The sequence below is a fragment of the Mandrillus leucophaeus genome, unplaced genomic scaffold (genome assembly GCF_000951045.1).
Source record: "Mandrillus leucophaeus isolate KB7577 unplaced genomic scaffold, Mleu.le_1.0 Scaffold75, whole genome shotgun sequence".
In the NCBI taxonomy this organism is placed as follows: Eukaryota; Metazoa; Chordata; class Mammalia; order Primates; family Cercopithecidae; genus Mandrillus; species Mandrillus leucophaeus.
In genome coordinates, this window is record NW_012108141.1 from 1,731,407 (window position 1) to 1,752,920 (window position 21,514).

At 40.9% G+C, this 21,514-nt stretch overlaps 1 protein-coding gene across 2 annotated transcripts in view; it reads left to right on the forward strand.

The window, feature by feature from the left end:
• Positions 1-863: 863 nt before the first annotated feature.
• Positions 864-21,514, forward strand: part of USO1 (USO1 vesicle transport factor) — a 90,408-nt gene continuing 69,757 nt past the window's right edge. For both annotated transcript variants that reach the window (XM_011966178.1, XM_011966179.1), the window contains exon 1: positions 864-1,228. In XM_011966178.1, the coding sequence (XP_011821568.1) occupies positions 1,163-1,228 (66 nt within the window). In that variant the 5' untranslated portion in view covers positions 864-1,162. The remainder of the gene's footprint in view (positions 1,229-21,514) is intronic.

Sequence of the window (21,514 nt, forward strand, 5' to 3'; positions counted from 1 at the left end):
CAGTAGAAGCAGCATATTGACTTTTTTCTTTAAGGGAGGCAGGGGTAGATGACGAGCTCAATTTTAAATGCTGAATCTGAGACCCGTGGGGAATCCAAGGGGAGAGGTGCATGAGTCAGTTAGCTAACTAGACCTGTGCTTTTTAGCCTCAAGAAATGTACAAGACTATTCTAGAAGCGTGTGTACTGACAACCTCACTGCCAAAGGAACAGGCATATCAATTAGAGAAAGACATTTTTTCATGTTAAAAAAAAAAATTGAAAACACAGGGGTTGAGAGTTAATAACAAAACATTATGTTACTCGCCAAACTGACACAGCAGAACAATGTATTTCTCTAGCAAGCTAAATGTAGGGTTTGGTGGGTTTCCTCCTGATGACACTTGAAAATAGAGGTGTACCTGGTGTTTAGATCTAGGAATTCCTTTCAGCAGGTTTGAAGAGAAAGAGCTGAGAAATGCGCCCTCCAGTGGCAGTGGAATGAGGGGTGTCTAGTAACCCTTTTTACCACCAAACAAAGCCCTGTAAATAAATGCAATTTACCGGGATCGGAAGCCACAACGCTGGTACTAGTAAACCGTCAAAACAAGCGAACCCTCCCAGGGGCCAGGAACCCTTACCTGTCACGTCGGCCGAAGGAAAAATTTCACTTTCGACTCAACAAAATAAGACCTCAGATTTGATAGCTTGCAGTAAGTCCCGCTTGGCAACAATTAAACACCCTGCAAGTCGAAACGCGTAGTCTAATCAAATCCTCTCCAGCCTGCAGGGCCGGGCTTTGACCACGTGGGTGGCTGCGGCCAGCAGGATCAATCCGCGAAGGGCGGGAGGAGGCGTGCCCCTGCGGCGGGAGGCGGGGCCTGCGCAGTGGGTGGGGCTTCGGTGGAACCTAGCTACGAGGTTCCTTTCGCCTCTGCTCCCCTTTTGCCTTCAACCTTCGGGCCGCCACGTAATGCCACGTCCTCGCGCATGCGCATCTTGGCCGCTGGTGGCGGCTGTTTCCGGGCTTAGGGAGCTGGAGTGGCCGCCGAGTTGGAGGCGGTGGTGGCAGCAGTAGGAGAGTGTAGAGTGCGGGACTGGGGGCCAGGCCCTGCGGAGGGCGGGGAAGTTGTCTTCGTTTTTTTTTCCGGAGGGGCCGGTAAACCTGGTGGCTGAACGGCAAGATGAATTTCCTCCGCGGGGTAATGGGGGGTCAGAGTGCCGGACCCCAACACACAGAAGCCGAGACGGTGAGAGGAGCAGCGGGTCTGGGACTTGGGAAGGGGTCCGGGCAGGGACGGGGACGGAGCACTCGGAGACCCGAAGGTCACCTCCAGCGTCCCACCATGGAGGGGGATCCACATGCCACCTCCCCCTTTGCCCTCCTTCCGCTCCTGAAATCCCAGAGTTATTCACTGACGCCCCCAGCTCCCTCCCCGTTGCTGCGGCTCGGCCGGACTGACGGCAGCCGCGCCCCACAGCTCTGTAGGCCCCGAAGCTCGGGCTAGGAGAGTGGTCCGCAGGTGGTACCGTCCAGGGAGGGACGGTTCCGGGGCCGAGCTGGCCCGAACTGCCTCCCACGCCCCTCGGGGCCGTGGGCCCCTCCCTCCTTCCTTCCCTTTCGCCTGTGTCTGCACTGGCCGAGAGGAGCCTGAGGTCCTGCTCCCTCCCTTGCAGTCTGAAACTGGGGCGTTGGGGAAGACTGCGAGAAGGTTTAAAACCCAGCTGTTGGTGAGAGCATGTGGCTAAGAATAAAACGATATTCTTTGAAGCATAAATCCACCTGCTCCTGTCCCATCAACTGGAAGAGCGGTCGTTCTGCCTGATGTTATTTGTTCAGATCCCGCTTTTCGGGCTCACCCAAATATATATCGTTTGGCAAATACTACCTTGGACGTAGTAGGGATCTTTCGCGCTCAAACCCCTTTGGGGACACATCCACCGCTTTCTGCCTGAACTCGTAATGACACGATTTGCAGCGTTATTTAAAAAAAAAAAAAGGTTAGTCCCTGAAAACAGTATTTAATAGTTGCTTAGATTCTAGGTTTAGAATATACTTATTTTGAAGTTTGATTAGTGTTTAATGGAACCGAGGGTGTATGCCTTTTTGAAATAAACTGTTTGAGAAGAATTTTAGATCTACATTAAAGTGACCAAGTATAACACTTTAATGGCCAACTTTGTTAATGGGATCCTGAGGGATAATATATAGTAGCTTTCATTTGTCAAGCTATTACCTTGTGCTAGGTACTGTGCTGAGCTCTTTATATTCCACATTCTGCTTTCATGGTTAACTACCCTGCAAGATAGGTGAGAGTATTCTCACTTTAAAAGTCAAAAAATGAGGCTAAGAGAGTTCACCTCTTAGGCCGGACGTGGTGGCTCACGCCTCTAATCTTAGCACTTTGAGAGGCTGAGGCTGGCGGTCACCTGAGGTCAGGAGTTCGAGACCAGCCTGACCAACATGGAGAAACCCCATCTCTACTAAAAATACAAAATTGACCGGCCGTAGTCGCACATGCCTGTAATCCCAGCTACTCGGGAGGCTGAGGCAGGAGAATCGCTTCAACTCGGGAGGCGGAGGTTGCGCGCCATCACACTCCAGCCTGGGCAACAAGAGGGAAACTGTCCCCCAAAAAAAAAGAGAGAGGTGAAGTAACTTGACCAATGTCATACTGCTAGTAATAGAGCCAGGATTCAACCAAGAGGTACCTTACTTCAAAGCCTACACTTTATTGCTCATGACTGTATTTCAATACTTTTTGAGAACTTTATATAATATTATTAAAATTAACTGCAGCTAGTTGCAGTGACACAGGCCTATAATCCCAACTAAAGGGATGCTAAGACAGGAGGATCGCTTCAGCCCAGAAGTTTGAGACTAGCCTGGGCAACATGAAAAGACTCTATCTCAAAAAAAAAATTAACTGCACAGGTCTGATTAGAATTGTTTAAAGCATAAGGTGAAAGCTGGTATATCTGTTTCTTTCATTTGAAAATCACTCTTCTGTCTCTCACTGTCATACACAACACGTGCACACATTTGGCTTCACTTATCCATTCCCACTTGGCAACAAGGCCTACCCTACTAGAAGATCATGTTCTGTCTGGATTACCATGGTCATGCCATAATCACTGTCCACCACTTGTTTATCTGTTATTTGTGTTTGTGGCACCAGGTTATGAAATATGGTTTATTACAGCTTGCTTTGTGGAATTAGACCTTGATTTGAATCCTGGCTTTCCACCCCCGATTGGATTGGATATGTAAGAGATAGCTAATACCCTCTAAGTAAAATGAGGAAAATGCCTGCTCTTCAGGATTTAATGAAGATTAAGTGAAATAAGTAGAAAGAGCCTGGCACTCAGTAGATGTATAATGAGGGGTAATTTTTCCTATGTGTGGGTTGAACGAAGAATACCCTTTCCTGTTTTTGTTATTATTGGCCTTGTCACAGTGACTTCTGTAGAAAAGATGGAATGGAATTCAGAATGTATAGGATTTTAAAGCTAGAAAGTCCCAGATAGAGCCTCTTCATTTTACAGGCACAGAGCACTAGAGCAGCTTGCACAGTATTGAAGAGTTGGAGCTAGAACATTTTGATCTTGCCACTGTGGATGGAACAACATAGTTTTTATATCACTATTTCAAAATGAATCTTGAGTCTCACTTGTGTATGTTGTATGCATATACTGAAAGGGTCCTTTCTTGTGCTTACCTAACTTTGAGTATGTACATTCAAAATTGGAAAAGTAATTTGTCTTCTATTTTTTCTTTTTAATCACCTCCCCAATAAAGTAATTTGCCTTCTGAAAATAATTATTCTGAGGTACAGTATGAATAAAACTTGTTTCACTATTTCATTCCACCAGGAAATACAACAGGTAAAAGGGGTCATGGATTACTAATTTAGAAGTATTTATAGAGCATCAGTGGAGTGTATATACAATATTAGATGTTTTAATTGGTGATTTAGTCTGGCCAGGATATTTGAGTTACTAGAGCTTGGAACCCCTAGCTTCTATATTATCATTTATTATTTTGTAGTTTTTTCCATTTCTGCAAAATTAAATGTTTTTCATTGCAGCTTTCCATCTTTCTTGTTTTTTCTAACATCTTTTTCCAATGGAAGGCTTCTTTTCTATGTCTGAATTCGACCTGTTATTTAAATTCATCATCAGTGCCTTCCCTAATCTGTACTTTCCCCCACCACATTTCAGATACTTTTTCCTTTCTGAGCTACCTTTACAGTGTGCATATATCTTATTCCTATTAGACTCTTAAAGTGTCTTTAGGGCAGGGTTCATAATGTATTTTAATCTTTGTTTTTCCACAGTAGTAGATACCCAGTAAGTACTTGTGAAGTAAATGAATTATAGTTTTATTTGAAAGAAATCACAGATCTGTAATCGTAGCAACTTACACATTACTAGGTACTAAAACAATACTTTATAAAGACTAGAAATTGAAGTTCTCAAATGAAGTTCATTGTGTCAAGCTTTTTACTTAAGGGATTTTTCATATTTACTAAATGCTTCGACTGCTTTCCTTTTTTTTTTTTCTTATTGAATTTACATATCTTTTAAATGTGTGAGAGTTATGTGATCGATTGTATAGTGTCTAGCTTTTCATACTCTTAGTTAAGAGTAACTTTGCACTGATATTAAGGTGTTCTTCAGGCAGGGGGCTCACGCCTGTAATCCCAGCACTTTGGGAGGCCAAGGCAAGTGGAGCACTTGAGGTCAGGAGTTTGAGACCAGCCTGGCCAACATAGTGAAACCCTGTTTCTACTAAAAATACAAAAATTAACTGGGCATGGTGGCACATGCCTGTAATCCCAGCTACTCGGGAGGCTGAGGCAGGAGAATCGAGGCAGAGGTTGGCAGTGAGCAACCACTGGGTGGTTGAGATTGTGCCACTGCATTCCAGCTTGGGTGAGAGAGTGAGACTGTCTCGAAAAGAAAGATGTTCTTCAGAACCTGTCAAGTAGTAAATATTTTATCATAGAATAGTCAATTCTGTAAAGTACTGGATATTTTAAATCCAGAATTTCATCCACATTAAACTTTTTCTGTTTTAGAGTCATGTACTTTTAAATTTTCATTTCTCTTTTTTACTTGACACTGATTTCTGGTGATTGAAGCCTCTTTAGCCTTAACGCAGTTTGCTGGGTGCAACTTAACATTATTGTAGTAAAAATTCTACTCATGCTTTTGTTTTTTAGTTTTCTCTTTTTCCCTAACCACTAGACCACCAGGAACTTCATGCTTTTGAATGCTTACGTGTGCTTAGTTTTATATCTGCCTTCCATCTGGCACTTTTTTTTGGGTGGTGGGGGGACGGAGTCTCACTCTGTCGCCGAGGCTGGAGTGCAGTGACATAATCTCGGCTAACTGCAACCTTCGCCTCCTGGATTCAAGCAATTCTCCTGGCTCAGTCTCCTGAGTAGCTGGGACTACAGGCGCACGCCACCACACCTGGCTAATTTTTTTGTATTTTAGTAGAGACGGGGTTTCACTGTGATGCCCAGACTGGTCTTGAACTCCTGAGCTCAGGCAGTCTGCCCACCTGGGCCTCTCAAAGTGCTAGGATTACAGGCATGAGCCACTGCGCCTGGCTCCCATCTTGTACCTTTTTTAAAGCTAGTTTCTTAAAAATTCCAAGCAAATGTTAACTACATTTGATGATGAATCATAGAGGCATTTTCTGTTCTCAGGTTGGACCCTGAGACATGGAAGTTGCTAATGTCCATAAAAAGTATACAGAATTAGACCATTGTTACGGGGTCTCTCCAGATCGAACTTTCATCAGCTGTCTCAGAAAGCAAGAGGGCTAACAATATAAACACAGCCATCCTTTCTTTTAATAAAAATTGTTATCAAAGAGTGTGGACTTAAATTTAGACATAGTTTTCGTTTAGTCAAGCACATTTTATACCATGTTACTATAAATGTGTAGTCTGAAATTCCTATTTGGGTTGATGTATTCTATATTAATAACCAGGTCAATGTCATGACTGGAATGTGTTTTCTCTCTTGGCCTGTTCTGCAATAACAATGTCGGAGAGAACTGTAATGATGGTTTGTGTTTTGGTCACTTATATATCCAAGCACTCTTTTTAAGTAGGGCCTATTGAATACTACAGGCTTTTTGGAAGGTTAATTATGTAGATTATGTAGGGTTGATTTAAAAGCTAGAATCATTTAAATTTTACATGCCGTAGCGTTACCAAGGTGTGCTTCAAAAAATTTGAATAGATATCCATGAAAAAAACTTTGTCAGCAAAGAAGTGTGTGCAGTGACCAAAAACAAAGCAAAAACCTTTAATATTTATGCAAGGTTTTGTAAGCAGGCACTGTGTTACTGTTTCAGATATTTTTAAAATGTAGATAAAAAGTAAGCTGTGTTTGCCAAATTTATCTGACCAGACCTTTTTTTTTTTCCTCTAGGGAACTTTGTTGTCTATTATTTTGAGAAGCATACTTAGGGAAAAATCGTCCAAGAGGATATATAATTCTGATGCCTTTTGCTTTATTTTCGTTTATTTCATTAAAAACATTACTCTTCAATCTGATTAGAAAAGAATATTATAATTCCTTATATACATTTGTTGATAGCAAATACTGTTCCTCTTTCTTTTTATGTATTTACCTTTTATTACTTATTAATATTACTGCTTTGTACTCTGCTTTTTGTCTGTTATAGGTATAATAAAGTTAGGCTTATTATGTTTATACCTCAGGCAGAAGTGCCATAAACATTTTTTGTGTCAAAAGTTATTCACCATTAATTTGAAAACTTTTTTTTTTTTTTTTTTTAAGAGACAAGGTCACAATATGTTGCCCAGGCTGGTCTTGAACTCCTAGCCTCAAACAATCCTCCTGTCAGCTTCCCAAAGTGCTGGGATTGCATGAAAACTTCTGTGATGTTAGATTTTGAGATGCTAGCATTTGTGGTAGGTTATTTGGTAGACATGTTTCATTATGACCCCTTGCTTAAAAGGATGTCCTTTTGAAGAGCATAGTTCATTTATTGGAGAGAGCATGGAGAATAAATGAAGCAGTATATTACTTGGCTGACTTAAGGTAATTTTAATGGAAATGGATTCATTGGATTTGTCTACAAAGAGACTTCTGTTTGATTTTTTAGAGTTCCCACATCTCTTTATAGATTATAATAATTTAGGTCATATGAAGATAAGATTCACTTTTGCTTTTTTAATAAAGCCTTCTCAGTAACAGAGTTAAATTTAAAACAAATTTCTGGGCCAGGCGTGGTGGCTCACGCCTGTAATCCCAGCACTTCGGTAGGCCAAGGCGGGTGGATCACCTGAGATCAGGAGTTCGAGACCAGCCTGGCCAACATGGTGAAACCCTGTCTCTGCTAAAAATACAAAAATTAGCTGGACATGGTGGTAGGTGCCTGTAATCCCAACTTACTAGGGAGGCTGAGGCAGGAGAATCACTTGAACCCAGGAGGTGGAGGTTACAGTGAGCCAAGATCGCGCCACTGCACTCTAGCCTGGGCAGTAGAGTGAGACGCCATCTCAAAAAAAAAAAAAAATTTGACTGTTTTTTTGTAATCTAAAACAGTAATATTTTAATTTCATTTAAAACATAAGTGAATTGACTATTAGCATGAATTATTTGTCTTATAGTAAATAGTCATAGTTGGGGACATTCTATTTTAGGAAGGTACAACTATGTTTTAAACTTCATCAAGGTACGATTATATCATAAAATTAAATCAATATTAGGTGCTTGACAAATATTTGTTGGATAAATGATTGGTTAGAGTTAGCATTTTAATTGCCATTCCTATTCTTTATTTTTTCCTGTCAGTTAAGTAGTTACTGAATACTTATAAAAAGAATTGTGGAAAAAATACTGCAAGCTGTATTACGCTAGTATCCTTTAATTTTTTTGCTTTTATATTAAATTTTTATAAATTATTAACATACGTTAGTATTGTTTCATAAGTAAATGTGTTTATTTATGAAAATAAACATTTCTCTAAACAATACTTTTTCCCCTTAACTTTAAAGTTTTAGAAGGTTACATGCACAGGTTGTTATATGGGTAAATTGCCTGTTGCTAAGGTTTGATGTATAACCATCACCCAGGTAGTGAGGATGGTACCTGATGGGTAGTTTCTTCGCTCTCACCCCCTCTCCCACCTTCTCCCCGTTGTTGTCCCCTGTGTTGACTGCTCCCTTCTTTAGGTCCATGCTTACTCATTGTTTAGCTCCCACTTGTAAGTGAGGAAATGCAGTATTTGGTTTTCTGTTCCTGCATTAATTTGCTTAGGATAATGCTGCATCTATGTTGCTGCAAAGGGCATGATTTTGTTCTTTTTTATAGTGACATAATATTCCATAGTATATATGTACTACATTTTGTTTATCCAGTCCACTATTGATGGACATCTAGGTTGACTCCACATCTTTGCAGTTGTAAATAGTGCTCCAGTGAACATGCAAGTGTATATGGCTTTTTGACAGAATGATTCATTTTTCCTTATTTTCCTTTATTTCATTAAAAACATTATAATTGAAATGACTGTTAGCATGAATTATTTTAGTCTTACAATAAATAGTCGTAGTTACTGGATGCAATGACTCAAGCCTGTGATCCCAGCATTTTGGCAGGCTGAGGCGGGCAGATCACAAGGTCAGGAGATCGAGACCATCCTGGCCAACATGTTGAAATCCCGTCTCTACTAAAAATACAGAATTTAGCTGGGCATGGTGGCGCCTGTGCCTGTAATCCCAGCTACTCAGGAAGCTGAGGCAGGAGAATTGCTTGGACCAGGGAATTGGAGGTTGCAGTGAGCCGAGATCGTGCCACTGCACTCCAGCCTAGCAACAGAGCGAGACTTCATCTAAAAAAAAAAAATAGTCATGGTTGGGGGAGTTCTGTTTCAGGAAGGTGCAGGGATGTTTTAAGCTTCATGAAGGTAAGGTTATATCATAAAATTTACATCATAAAATTAGGGCCGGGCCCAGTGGCTCACGCCTATAATCCCAGCACTTTGGGAGGCCAAGGCGGGCGGATTACGAGGTCAGGAGTTCGAGACCATCCTGGCTAATATGGTGAAACCCCGTCTCTACTAAAAATACAAAAATTAGCCGGGCGTGGTGGCGGGTGCCTGTAGTCCCAGCTACTTGGGAGGCTGAGGCAGGAGAATAGCTTGAACCCAGGAAGCGGAGGTTGCCGTGAGCCGAGATCCTGCCACTGCACTCCAGCCTGGGTGACAGAATGAGACACTGCCTCAAAAAAGCATAATTAAAAAAAATAAAATTAAGTCTGTATTAGCTGCATGACAGATATTCGGTGAAAAAATGCAGTAGTGGGACTACTGGGTCAAATGGTAGTTCTGTTTTAAGTTCTTTGAGAAATCTCCCAACTGCTCTCTACAGTGACTTAACTAAAATTACATTCCCACTAACAGTATATAGCATTCCCTTTTCTCTACAACCTCTCCAACATCTGTTCTTTTTTTTTTTGGTCTTTTTAATAATAGTCATTCTGACTGGTGGGAGATGGTATCTCATTGTGGTTTTGACTTGCATTTCTCAGATGATTAGTGATGTGGAACATTTTCCCATATATTTCTTGCCTACATATATGTCTGCTTTGGAGAAGAGAAGTGTCTGTTCATGTCCTTTGCCTATTTTCCAACGGAGTTTTTGGTTTTTGCATGTTGAATTAAGTTCCTTACAGATTCTGAATATTAGACCTTTGTCGGATGCATGGTTTGCAGATGTTTTCTCCCAGACTATAAGTTGTCTGTTTACTCTGTTGATAGTTTCTTTTGCCGTGCAGACGCTCTTTAGTATAATTAGGTCCCACTTGTCAATTTTTGGTTTTTTTGCGATTGCTTTTGGGCACTTAGTCATAAATTCGTTGCCAAGGCCAATGTCCAGAATGATATCTCCTAGGTTTTGTAGGATTTTTTTTCTTTTTTTTTTTTTTGGGTAGGAGTCTCGTCCTGTCACCCAGGCTGGAGTGACTGCAATGGTGCGATCTTGGCTCACTGCATCCTCTGCCTCCCAGATTCAAGCGATTCTCCTGCCTCAGCCTCCCAAGTAGCTGGGACTACAGATGCACACCACCACGCCCAGCTAATTTTTGTATTTTTAGTAGAGACAGGGTTTCACCGTGTTGGTCAGGATGGTCTCGATCTCCTGACCTCGTGATCCTCCCACCTTGACCTCCCAAAGTGTTGGGATTACAGGCATGAGCCATCATGCACAGCCTCTTCTCGGCTTTTTATAGTTTTAGGTCTTACATTTGTGTCTCTAATCCACCTTGAGTTAATTTTTGTATGTGGTAAAATGTAGGGGCCCAGTTTCATTCCTCTGCATAAGGCTATCCAGTTATCCCAGCACCATTTATCGGATAGGTAGTTCTTTGTCCAATGCTTGTTATTGTCAATTTTGTCAAAGATCAGATGGTTGTAGGTGTGTGGCTTTAGTTTTGGGTTCTCTATCCTGTTCCATTGCTTCATGTCCATTGCTTCATGTCTGTAATATGCTGTTTTGGTTAGTATAGCCTTGTAGTATAGTTTGAAGTGGAGTAGTATGATTTTTCCAGCTTTGTTATTTTTACTTAGGATTGCTTTGACTGTTCAGGCTCTTTTGGTTCCATATGAATTTTAGAATAGTTTGTTCTAATTCTGTGAAAAATTACATTGGTAGTTTGATAGGAATAGCGTTGAATCTGTAGATGCTTTGGACAGTATGGCTTTGTTTGTTTGTTTGTTTGTTTTTGAATCGGAGCCTTGCTCTGTTGCCTAGGCTGGAGTGCGGTGGCGTGATCTCAGCTCACTGCAACCTCTGCTTCCCGGGTTCAAGTGATTCTCCTGCCTCAGCCTCCCAAGTAACTGGGATTACCAGCGCCCACCACCGCGCCCAGCTAATTTTTGTATTTGTTTTGTTTTGTTTTTTTGAGATGGAGTCTCGCTCTGTCGCCCAGGCTGGAGTGCAGTGGCCGGATCTCAGCTCTCTGCAAGCTCCGCCTCCCGGGTTCACGCCATTCTCCAGCCTCAGCCTCCAGAGTAGCTGGGACTACAGGCGCCTGCCACCAGGCCCGGCTAATTTTTTGTATTTTTTAGTAGAGACGGGGTTTCACCGTGTTAGCCAGGATGGCCTCGATCTCCTCGCCTGGTGATTTGCCTGCCTCGGCCTCCCAAAGTGCTGGGATTACAGGCATGAGCCACCGCGCCCGGCCTGTATTTTTAGTAGAAACGAGGTTTCACCATGTTGGCCAGGCTGGTTTCAAACCCCTTACCTCAAGTGATCCCCCCGCCTCGGCCTCCCAAAGTGCTGGGATTACAGACATGAGCCACCGTGCCCGGCCCCATTTTAACAATATTGATTCTTTGATCCATGACCATGCGATGTTTTTCCAGTGGTTTGTTATCACCTATTAGTTCTGTCAGCAATGTTTTATAGTTCTCTTTGTAGAGACCTCCTTGGTTAGATGTATTCCAAGGTTTTGGTGTGTGTGTCTGTCTAGGGTAAATGGGATTGTATTCTTGATTTGGCTCTCAGCTTGAACATTATTGATGTATAGAAATGCTACTGATTTTTTTCATTGATTTTGTATCCTGAAACCTTACTGAAGTCGTTTATCAGCTCTAGGTGCCTTTTAGTGGAATCTGTTGGGGTTTCTAGGTTTAGAATCGTATTATTAGCAAAGAGATAATTTGTCATTTTTTCCTATTCGGATGCCTTTTCTTTCTCTTGCCTGATTGCTCTGACTAGGACTTCCTCCTTTAAATTTTAAGTGTACTTTCACCATCCTAGTTCTGTGCTGTCTTCTTTTTAATCTTTTGATAGTTTTTCTTTTTTTTGGAAACAGGGTCTCACTCTGTTGAACAGGCTGGAGTGCAGTGGTGTGATCACGGCTCACTTCAGCCTCAACCTCCTATACTCAAGCAACCTTCCCACCTCAGCCTCCTAAGTAGTTGCGACTACAGGTACAAGGCACCACGCTTGGCTGATTAATTTTCTTGTAGAGACAGGGTCTTGCTATGTTGCCCAGGCTGGTCTTGAATTCCTGGACTCAAGTGATCCTCTCAAAGTGCTGGGATTGCAGCCATGAGCCCTTGTACCCAGCCAGTAGTTTTTCATTTTCACATTCCTCATCTCAATTTTTTCTTTCCTAGTCACTCCTATTTCCATTGTGTCTCTTTTGGTCGTTTTTGTGTAGCTATGAATATAAATAAATAGCCCTAATGGCTAGCAGAAAATGTTTTTTTTCAATTGACTATAATTCTGATTATGCCCAATTTACCAGTTGTTAAATGGATTATATGTCCTTTTCATGTTTCACTTGGTAAGTGAAATTGTGAACATCATGTAGCAGTTATCATTTTTTGATTTTACAAAATGGCAGACAAAATGAGTAAAGTTTAATTTCTCTTTACTCCTGTCTCCAATTTCAGTTCTCTTTCCAGAGATAACCACTATTACTAGTTTGGCATAAATCCTTCCAGACCTTTATACGTAATCATGCTTCTGTGTAATATAGAATTATATATTTGTATTAGCATATTTATTATATTTTACATAAATGGTATACTGTTTATTGTGTTCTACAACTTACCTTTTTGGTTTTTTTAGAGACGAAATCTCACTCTGTTGCCAGGCTGGCGCAATTTCAGCTCACTGCAACCTTCTTCTCCTGGTTCAGGCAATTCTCTGCCTTGGCCTCCCAAGTAGCTGGGATTACAGGCCCAGCTAATTCTTGTATTTTTAGTAGAGATGGAATTTCACCATGTTGGCCCGGCTGGTCTCGAACTCCTGACCTCATGTGATCCACCCACCTCAGCCTACCAAAGTGCTGGGACTACAGGCGTGGGCCACTGCGCCTGGCCAGCTTACCTTTTTCATTGATGTGTTTGGAGATCTTTCCATGTTAAAGCATACAGAGGTACTTTAAAATATCAGATTTTCAGTTACTTTTGTTAATTATACTACAGTCTCTTCTAATAGACTGTAAAGGCTTCTTGATAATAGAATCCATGTCTTAATCATTATTATGTTTCTCAGAGCACATAATACCTAGTTAGCATAATATAAATTAGTCAAACTTCTGTCTCTTTTTTCTATTGTCATTCCTTTCTGGTCCTTCTAAATAAAACAGTGGCCTAAATTGTACTCAAATATGCTTCTTTTTCCACTTTTTTTGGTTAATATATAGTATTCTGTTGTTTAACACAAGGGTCACAAATTGGGGAGTCCAGTTGGGGAGCTTCAATGTGGTCAGGTCATAGAGAAGGCAGAGGTTTAGGATGATACTCGAGCCTGCATATCCTGATTTGAGGATGTGGCTAGTGCACAAATCCGGCCAGTTGTTGCTACATGAAATGTTGGCCGAGAAAACCAATATAATGTAGTGGGAAAGCACTCAGCCTACTTGGCTGAATGCTATCCCACTGCTTACTTTATAAATGTGGACAAGGTACTTAATCACTGTGCCTCTGTTTCCTCATCTCTAAAATATAAATAGTCATAGTGCCTGTCTTTTTTTGTGAAGATTAAATGAATTTCAAAATGTAAAAAAAAATTAGGACAGAGTTAGCACATAGTAATTGGCATAGATACCACATTTTACCAACTTTGAGATGCACATTAGCATTTAAACCTCTTTGAAATCAGGATACATCTTGTAATTATAATTGGGGGTATGTCTTTTTTCTTCGTGATTCATTAAAAAGATGGGGGGGGTCTTAAAATTGATGGCTTCTTCAGTTGTACAAAATAAGAGTGTTAGCTACCATTAGCTGTCAGACTGATGTTTTTCAAGAAAAGATATAAATTTGAGGCCGAGCTCTGTGTTGCATGAGTGTAGTCCCAGCTACTTGTTAGGCTGAGGTGGGAAAATTGCTTGAGCCCAGGAGTTCAAGGATGCAGTGAGCTATGAATAGTGCCACTGCACTCCAGCCTGTACAGCAGAGCAAGAAGATCCTGACTCTAAAAAAAGAACAGTAAAGAAAACATAGAAATCTGGCTGAATATTTTAAATGCTGTATGAATCAAATAGATTTTTCAAATAATATAGTAAATATAATACATTATTATTATTATTGTTATTTTGAGTCGGAATCTTGCTTTATCGCCGAGGCTGGAGTGCAGTGGCATGATCTCACTGCAACCTCCGCCTCCCAGGTTCAAGCAATTCTCCTGCCTCAGCCTCCTGAGTAGCTCGGATCGCAGGCATGTGCCACCACACCCAGCTAATTTTTTATTTTTGTATTTTTAGTAGAGACAGAGTTTCACCATGTTGGCCAAGCTGGTCTCAAACTCCTGACCTCGTGATCTGCCTGCCTCGGCCTCCCAGAGTGCTGGGATTACAGGCATGAGTCATTGTGCCCAGCTAATGCACTATTTTGTTTTTAATTCTATAAAATTAAGTTGGGGGCCAGGCACAGTAAATCATGCCCGTAATCCCAGCACTTTGGGAGGCCAAGGCCAGTGGATCACCCGAGGTCAGGAGTACAAGACCAGCCTGGCCAACATGGTAAAACCCTGTCTCTACTAATAATATAAAAATTAGCTGGGCGTGGTGGCACCTGCATGTAAGCCCAGCTAGTTGGGAGGCTGAGGCAGGAGGATTGTTGGAATCTAGGAAGCAGAAGTTGCAGTGAGCCAAGATGGCTCCACTGCACTCCAGCCTGGATGACAGAGTGAGACTTCATCTCAAAAAAGAAAAAAAAAAAGAAATTTAAGTTTTTTTGTTTGTTTGTTTTGAGACAGGGTCTCAGTCTGCCTTGCAGGTTGGAGTGCAGTGGCATAAACATGGGTTACAGTGGCCTCAACCTCCTGGCTTTAAGTGATCCTCCCATGTCAGCCTCCTGAGTAGCTATGACCACAGGCGTACAACACAATGCTTGGCTGATTTTTTCAACATTTTTATGGAGATAGAGGTCTCGCCATGTTGCCCAGGCTGTTCTTGAACTCCTGGGCTCAAGCAGTCTTGCTGACTTAGCTCCCCAAAGTGTTGGGATTGTAGGTGAGAGCTGCTGTGCTGGGCCAATTTTTTTTTTTTTTTTTTAATCCTTTAAGTTCTGTCGGACCTGACTGGCCAAGTGTTGTTTTGGTTTTGTTTTTGTTTTATTTTTTGTTTTTTTTTTTTTGAAGCCTTGCCCGATTGCCCAGGCTAGTGTGCAATGGCGCAAACTGGGCTCACAGCAATCTCCACCTTCCAGGTTCAAGCAATTCTCCTGCCTCAGCCTCCCAAGTAGCTGGCATTACAGGTACCCACCACCATGCCCAGCTAATTTTTTGTATCTTTAGTAGAGACAGGGTTTCACCAAGTTCGCCAGGCTGGTCTCGAACTCCTGACCTCGTAATCCGCCCGCCTCGACCTCCCAAAGCGCTGAGATTACAGGCGTGAGCCACTGCGCCCGGCCAAGTTTTTTTAAAGTGTTGTAAATTTTGAGCTTTAAGTAATCTTAGATTTATTTTACTTTATCTTTCCATTTTGCAGATAATGAATTTTACTTGAAAAGATTATATTTAAGGGACAGTCCATCCTCATTATTTGTCAGTTTCTTATTTGCAAATTCACCTACTCACTAAAATAATTTGTATTGCACAAATCAGTACTTGGAGCACTTTATGGTTGTTTGTAGATGGTACGAAGCAGTGAAAAATTTGATTCTCCCAACATAAACATCTCCAACTGAGGTCAAAGAAGGTGATGCTTTGCCTTCTTGTTTCAGTTCTCATACTGCAAATGTGTCCTTTCATGGTCTGTTTAGTGTTACGCTTTTTGCATTTTTGTATTTTTTCTTTTTTTTTGAGACAGAATCTGACCCCGTCACCCAGGGTGGAGTGCAGTGGAGTGATCTCGGCTCACTGCAACCTCTTCCTCCGCCTCCCAAGTTTAAGTGATTCTTCTGCCTCAGCCTCCTGAGTAGCTGGGTTTACAGTTGTGCTGCACCACACTTGGCTAATTTTTGTATTTTTAGTAGAGATGGAATTTCACCACGTTGGCCAGGCTGGTCTCAAACTCCTGACCTCAAGTGATCCACCCACCTCAGCTTCCCAAAGTGCTGGGATTACAGGTGTGAGCCACCACGCCCAGCCTCATCTTTGATTTGTTTTGTTTGGGATTTCCCTATTAAAAATAGACCCTGTGTAGTGTTGTCTAGTGTTCCTAAGCACAAGAAGACTGTGATGTTTCTTACAGAGATGATATGTATGTTAGGTAAGCATCACTGAGGCCTGAGTTATAGTGCTGTTGGCCATGAGATCAATATTAATGGTCAAGGATGTGTATTAAATAAGATGTCTTTGGCCACATGAAGTAGCTGACACCTGTAATCCTAGCACTTTGGAAGACTGAGGCAGGAGAACCACTTGAGCTCACTAGTTCAAGATCAGCCTGGGCAACATAGTGACACCTCATCTCTAAAAAAATTTTTAAAAAGGTGTCTTTAAGCAGAAATACACATAAAAGGTTTTATATTGATCACTTGATGAAAATGTGATCAGAGGCTTGCAGCAAACTAACCCTGTATTTTTTCCAGGAGCAATGGGTTTTGTTTTTAGAGACAGGGTCTCACTCTGTTTCCCAGTCTGGAGTTCAGTGGCACGACTATCTGTGGCTCACTGCAGTCTCAAATTGCTGGGCTCAAGCGATCCTCCTGCCTCAGCCTCCTGAGTAGCTAGGACTACAGGCACTCGCCACCATGCCTGATTAATTTTTAAATTTCTTATAAAGACAGGATCTAGCTGTGTTGCCCAGGCTGATCACAAATTCCTGGCCTCAAGCAATCCTCCTCTTCAGCCTCCCAGAGCTCTGAGATTACAGATGTGAGCTACTGCACGTGGCCTAGGAGCAGTGGTTTGGTATTCACTAATTCAGTTTTCATGGTAACTTTATAAAACATAGCTACTGCAAATAGCAACAAACACTTGTATTTTAAAGCAGATGAATAGTAAGTCCATCAGGTGGTATTTTAGAGTAGGTAATAAAAGCAAGATCTATTATGGAAATTTCTTTAATTTTTTTCTCTTTATTGAAGCAAATAGGGAAATATGCTTGTTCTAAATAATCCAAATCAGTATATAGTCTAAAATTGCCTCTTTCTTCCTTCACAATCTTACTTCACATCACTGGAAGTAATCTCTTTGGTGTACATCCTTCCAGAGTGTTGTCTTTTTTATTTACCAACATATATATTTACACAAATGAGTTTCTTTTTAAAAATCTGTAACTGTGATAGTTCTTGGTAGCTCAGTGTTGGGGCTAAATTCTGAGAAATGCATCATTAGGCAGTTTTGTGCAAACGTCCTAGAGTGTACTTAAAGCAAACCTGGATATTATAGCCTACTACTCACCTAAGCTGTATGGTGTAGCCTATTGCTTCTGGGCCATAAACCTGTACAGCACGTTACTGTAATGAATACCGTAGGCAATTATAACGTAATAGTAAATATTTGTGTATGTATGCATCTAAACATAGAAAAGGTACAGTAAAAATGTGGCATAAAAGATAGTAAATAGTATGCCTGTATACGTCACTTAATCATGAATAGAGCTTGCAGGACCGGAAGTTGCTCTGGATGTCAGGTGAGTGGTGAATGAATGTGAAGACCAAGGACATTATATAAAGTACACTTTATAAACACTGTACACTTACGGCTACACTAAATTCATTTAAAAAAAAATTTTCTTAATCTTATTTTGCCATCTTCCTCTCCCTTCCCCTTGCTATAGTTTGAGTTGTTAAAGGCGCCTAATCGCCAGCAGCTTCAAGTTCTAGGCCAGGAGATGGAGAAAGAGAAACGAAGAACAAATAGCTTCCTTTAGGGACATGAACTTAAAGATACTCACAACTCATTGGCCAGAATGTATTCCAGTTTCTGTCCATGCCTAGCTGCAAGGAAGTCCTGAAAATAGTGTGTAGGTGGACAGCCATGTGCCCAGCTAAAGCACAGAGACATGTAATAACTGAAAGATAGAAGGATAGAATGGACTGAGTTATACTGCACTGAGTTGGTTTTTCAAGTAGGAAATAAATGGAATAATAGTTTTGAGATCTACAGTTTCTGAATAGAAACTAAGCATACTTGTGAACAGAATTTTTGTTTGGTAAATATCAACAGAAAAATACAGACTTGTGTATAGACTAAAACATGACTAGGTCTTTGTAGGGTTTGGAACATAAGTAATATGTTTTCCTTTCATTTGGCTTCAGTTGTCTGTAAAGAGTAGCAAACATACCACTTTCTTATAGAGAGATCACTTTTTCAGAAACTTCAACCATCTGGAATATTGTTGAGAGGTAATAAGGCCTCAAGGTAGCAAAAGTATAAGTTGCATATCCGTGTTCTCAATCTTGATTTCAAGCTTGAGTAATTTTGGGGTATAGATGTATTACTATTGAACTTAATTAGTACCTTGCTTAGTAGCAAATTTAAATCTGCAATATTTGAATGGTCCATTAGAGGCATAAGTGATGGAAATGATAGCCAAAAGCCTGATAGGATAAAATAGTAATACAAGGAAGAATAATACAAAGAAATCATAAGCTTGATAATAATAAAATTTGCTAACATTTATTGAAGATTCATAGGTGCCAGGTATTATATAAAGCCTTTTATATGTATTCTTTCATTTAATATCTAAGACATCCTCTATATCATATAGAGGAGGATTTAGGTTTATATGCTAAGAAAGCTCATAATTACATTCTTCTTTATGAAGACAGAGAAGCATGTAACTAATTTCAGATTACCATCAGAAATCACAAATGAAAAGACCATTTTGGTGCTTGACAGAGGTATCTGAAAGAACTCAGTCTAATGGTGCTAGGTAAATAAGTTGTTCTTTTAAAAATTATTGCTGTATTTTAAGACAGGGTCTTGCTGTGTCATCCAGGCTGAAGTACAGTGACGCATCCATAACCACAGCTCACTGTAGCCTCAAACTTCTGGGCTCAAGCAGTCCTCCCACTTCAGCCTCTGGAGTAGCTAGGACTACAAACATACCACCACACCCACTTAATTTTTAAATTTTCTGTAGAGATGGGATCTCACTATGTTGCCTGGGCTGGGCTTGAGTTCCTAGCTTCAAGCAGTCCTCCCGCGTCAGTATCCCAAAGTGTTGAGATTTACAGATGTAAGCCGCCATGCCCAGCCGTAAGTTGTTCTTATATTCACCTTTGACTCTTAAAGGTTTGGAATATGGTTGACTGATTTGGGTTTAGTTATTTTAAGTCACTAGTAGGAAAGTTCTCATTAAAATCCCCAATTGAGATTTACTTTACTTAACATTAAAACTCAACATATTTTATTTAAGAATAAAAGTGATTCCTCCATGTATTTTTTAAAACCACACCAAATTTAAAAGATAAAAAGTATGTTTATGTTCTCAAAAATAGTCTTGATACATATTTACCCCAACTCAGGAATGATGAATTTCATTTTTATATGTAAAAAAATACACTTTAAAATAGTTATTAATTTTAATATTTTTAAGGTATATTTTGCAACTACCAAAAAAATTAGTGATTTGCTTATTAATCAGAGCCCATTGAAGCAGATAAGGAAATTCATTAGGAAAACTTTTTTTATTTAGCAGTTTAAATCTTGGATATTCTTATTTTTTTTCACATTGTTTTAAATCAGTCATCATTGCCAGAGATACGAGGCATTTAAAAGTATTTTAAAAGGGAAAGTTTTTATGTTTTAGAAGGTCTCTCCTAGTATATTTTAATAGAACCTATATATGTATATGAGTGTTCGAATATATATAAATTAAACATTATTGTTTTGATTCATAGATATATCAAGTGACTGGCCCCACAGTGTCTCATACCTGTAATCCCAGCACTTTGGGAGACTGGGTAAGGAGGATGGCTTGAGGCCAGGAGTTCAAGACCAGCCTGGGCAGCATAGTGAGACCCCCTATCTCTACAAAACAAAAAATTAGCTGGGCACAGTGGCTTGTGCCTATAGTTCCAGCTACTCTGGAGGCTGAGGTGGGAGGATGGCTTGAAGCCAGGAGTTTGAGTTTATAGTGAGGCACAGTCATGTCACTGTACTCCAGCCTGGGTGACAGAGTTAGATGCTGCCTCTAAAAAATAAAATATATAAAGCTTAAAAACTCAAATAGAGATCAGGCACAGTGGCTCACGCCTGTAATCCTAGCACTTTGGGAGGCCAGAGTTGGTGGATCACTTGAGGCCAGGAGTTCAAGACCAGCCTGGCCAACAAGGTGAAACCCTATCTCTACTAAAAATACAAAACTAGCCCAGCGTGGTGGCACACACTTGTAATCCCAGCTGCTTTGGAGGCTGAGGCCGAGAATCACTTGAGCCCAGGAGGCAGAGGTTGCAGTGAGCCAAGATCGCACCACTGCACTCCAGCCTGGGCGACAGAGCAAAATCCTGTCTCCAAAGATAAAAAAAATAAAACCCTCAAATAGACCAGTTTTCTTACTCTGAATAAAATGTGCTGATTTCTACATTTAAAAATGTACAAACAATTACAAAATTATTTTCTTCTTCTTTCTCATATTGTCTCATGAACTACTAATCATTTAATTCACTACTTATTCCTTAATTCTTTTTTTTTTTTTTTGAGGTGATTATCATTATTATTGTTATTTGAGATAGGGTCTCTCTGTGTCACCCAGGCTGGAGTGCAGTGACACAGTCATTGCAAGGCTCATTGCAGCCTTAAACTCCTGGGCTCAAGCAATCCTCCCACCTTAGTCTCCCAAGTACCTGGGACTATACGCACACACTACCATGCCCAGATAATTATTTATTTGGTAGAGATGGGGGTCTCACTATGTGACCTGGCTGGTCTTGAACTGCTGGCCTCAAGCAATCTTCACACCTCAGCTTCCCAAAGTGCTGGGATTACAGGCATGAGCCATTATGCCCAGCCACCCTCCAGTATTTCTTTCTTTTTTTTTTTTTTAACAGGCTGGAATACAGTGGTGCTATTTTGGCTCACTGCAACCTCCACCTCCCAGGCTCAAGCAATTCTTGTGCTTCAGCCTCCTGAATAGCTGAGACTACAGGCGTGCACCACCATACCTGGCTAGTTTTTTGTAGTTTTAGTAGACAGGGGGTTTTGCCACATTGCCTAGGCTGGTCTTGAACTCCTGAGCTCAGGCAATCCACCCCTCTCAGCCTCCCAAAGTGCTGGGATTACAGGTGTGAGCCACCGCACCCAGCCATCCTCCAGTATTTCTAAAGCTAAGTTTCTCTACCAGTATCGAACAGCTTTTATATTTCTGCATTTAGCAAGTAATGATTGAAGAGCATCTAGACATGGACATTTATATTTTGAGGCAAGTACCTCTATACACCAACCAAAGGTAAGATTGAGGCTAGATTCAAGCCCTGCATGGTACTGGGACTAAGAACCTCAAGGTAGATAAGAATCCCAGATCTAGAACCAGTACTTGAGGTTTAAGACTGAGAAGAAGCAGAAAATGCCTGAGGAAAAAAAAAAAATTCCTATTCATAGTATCAACTATAAGCTACCTTAAAAAAACGAGCA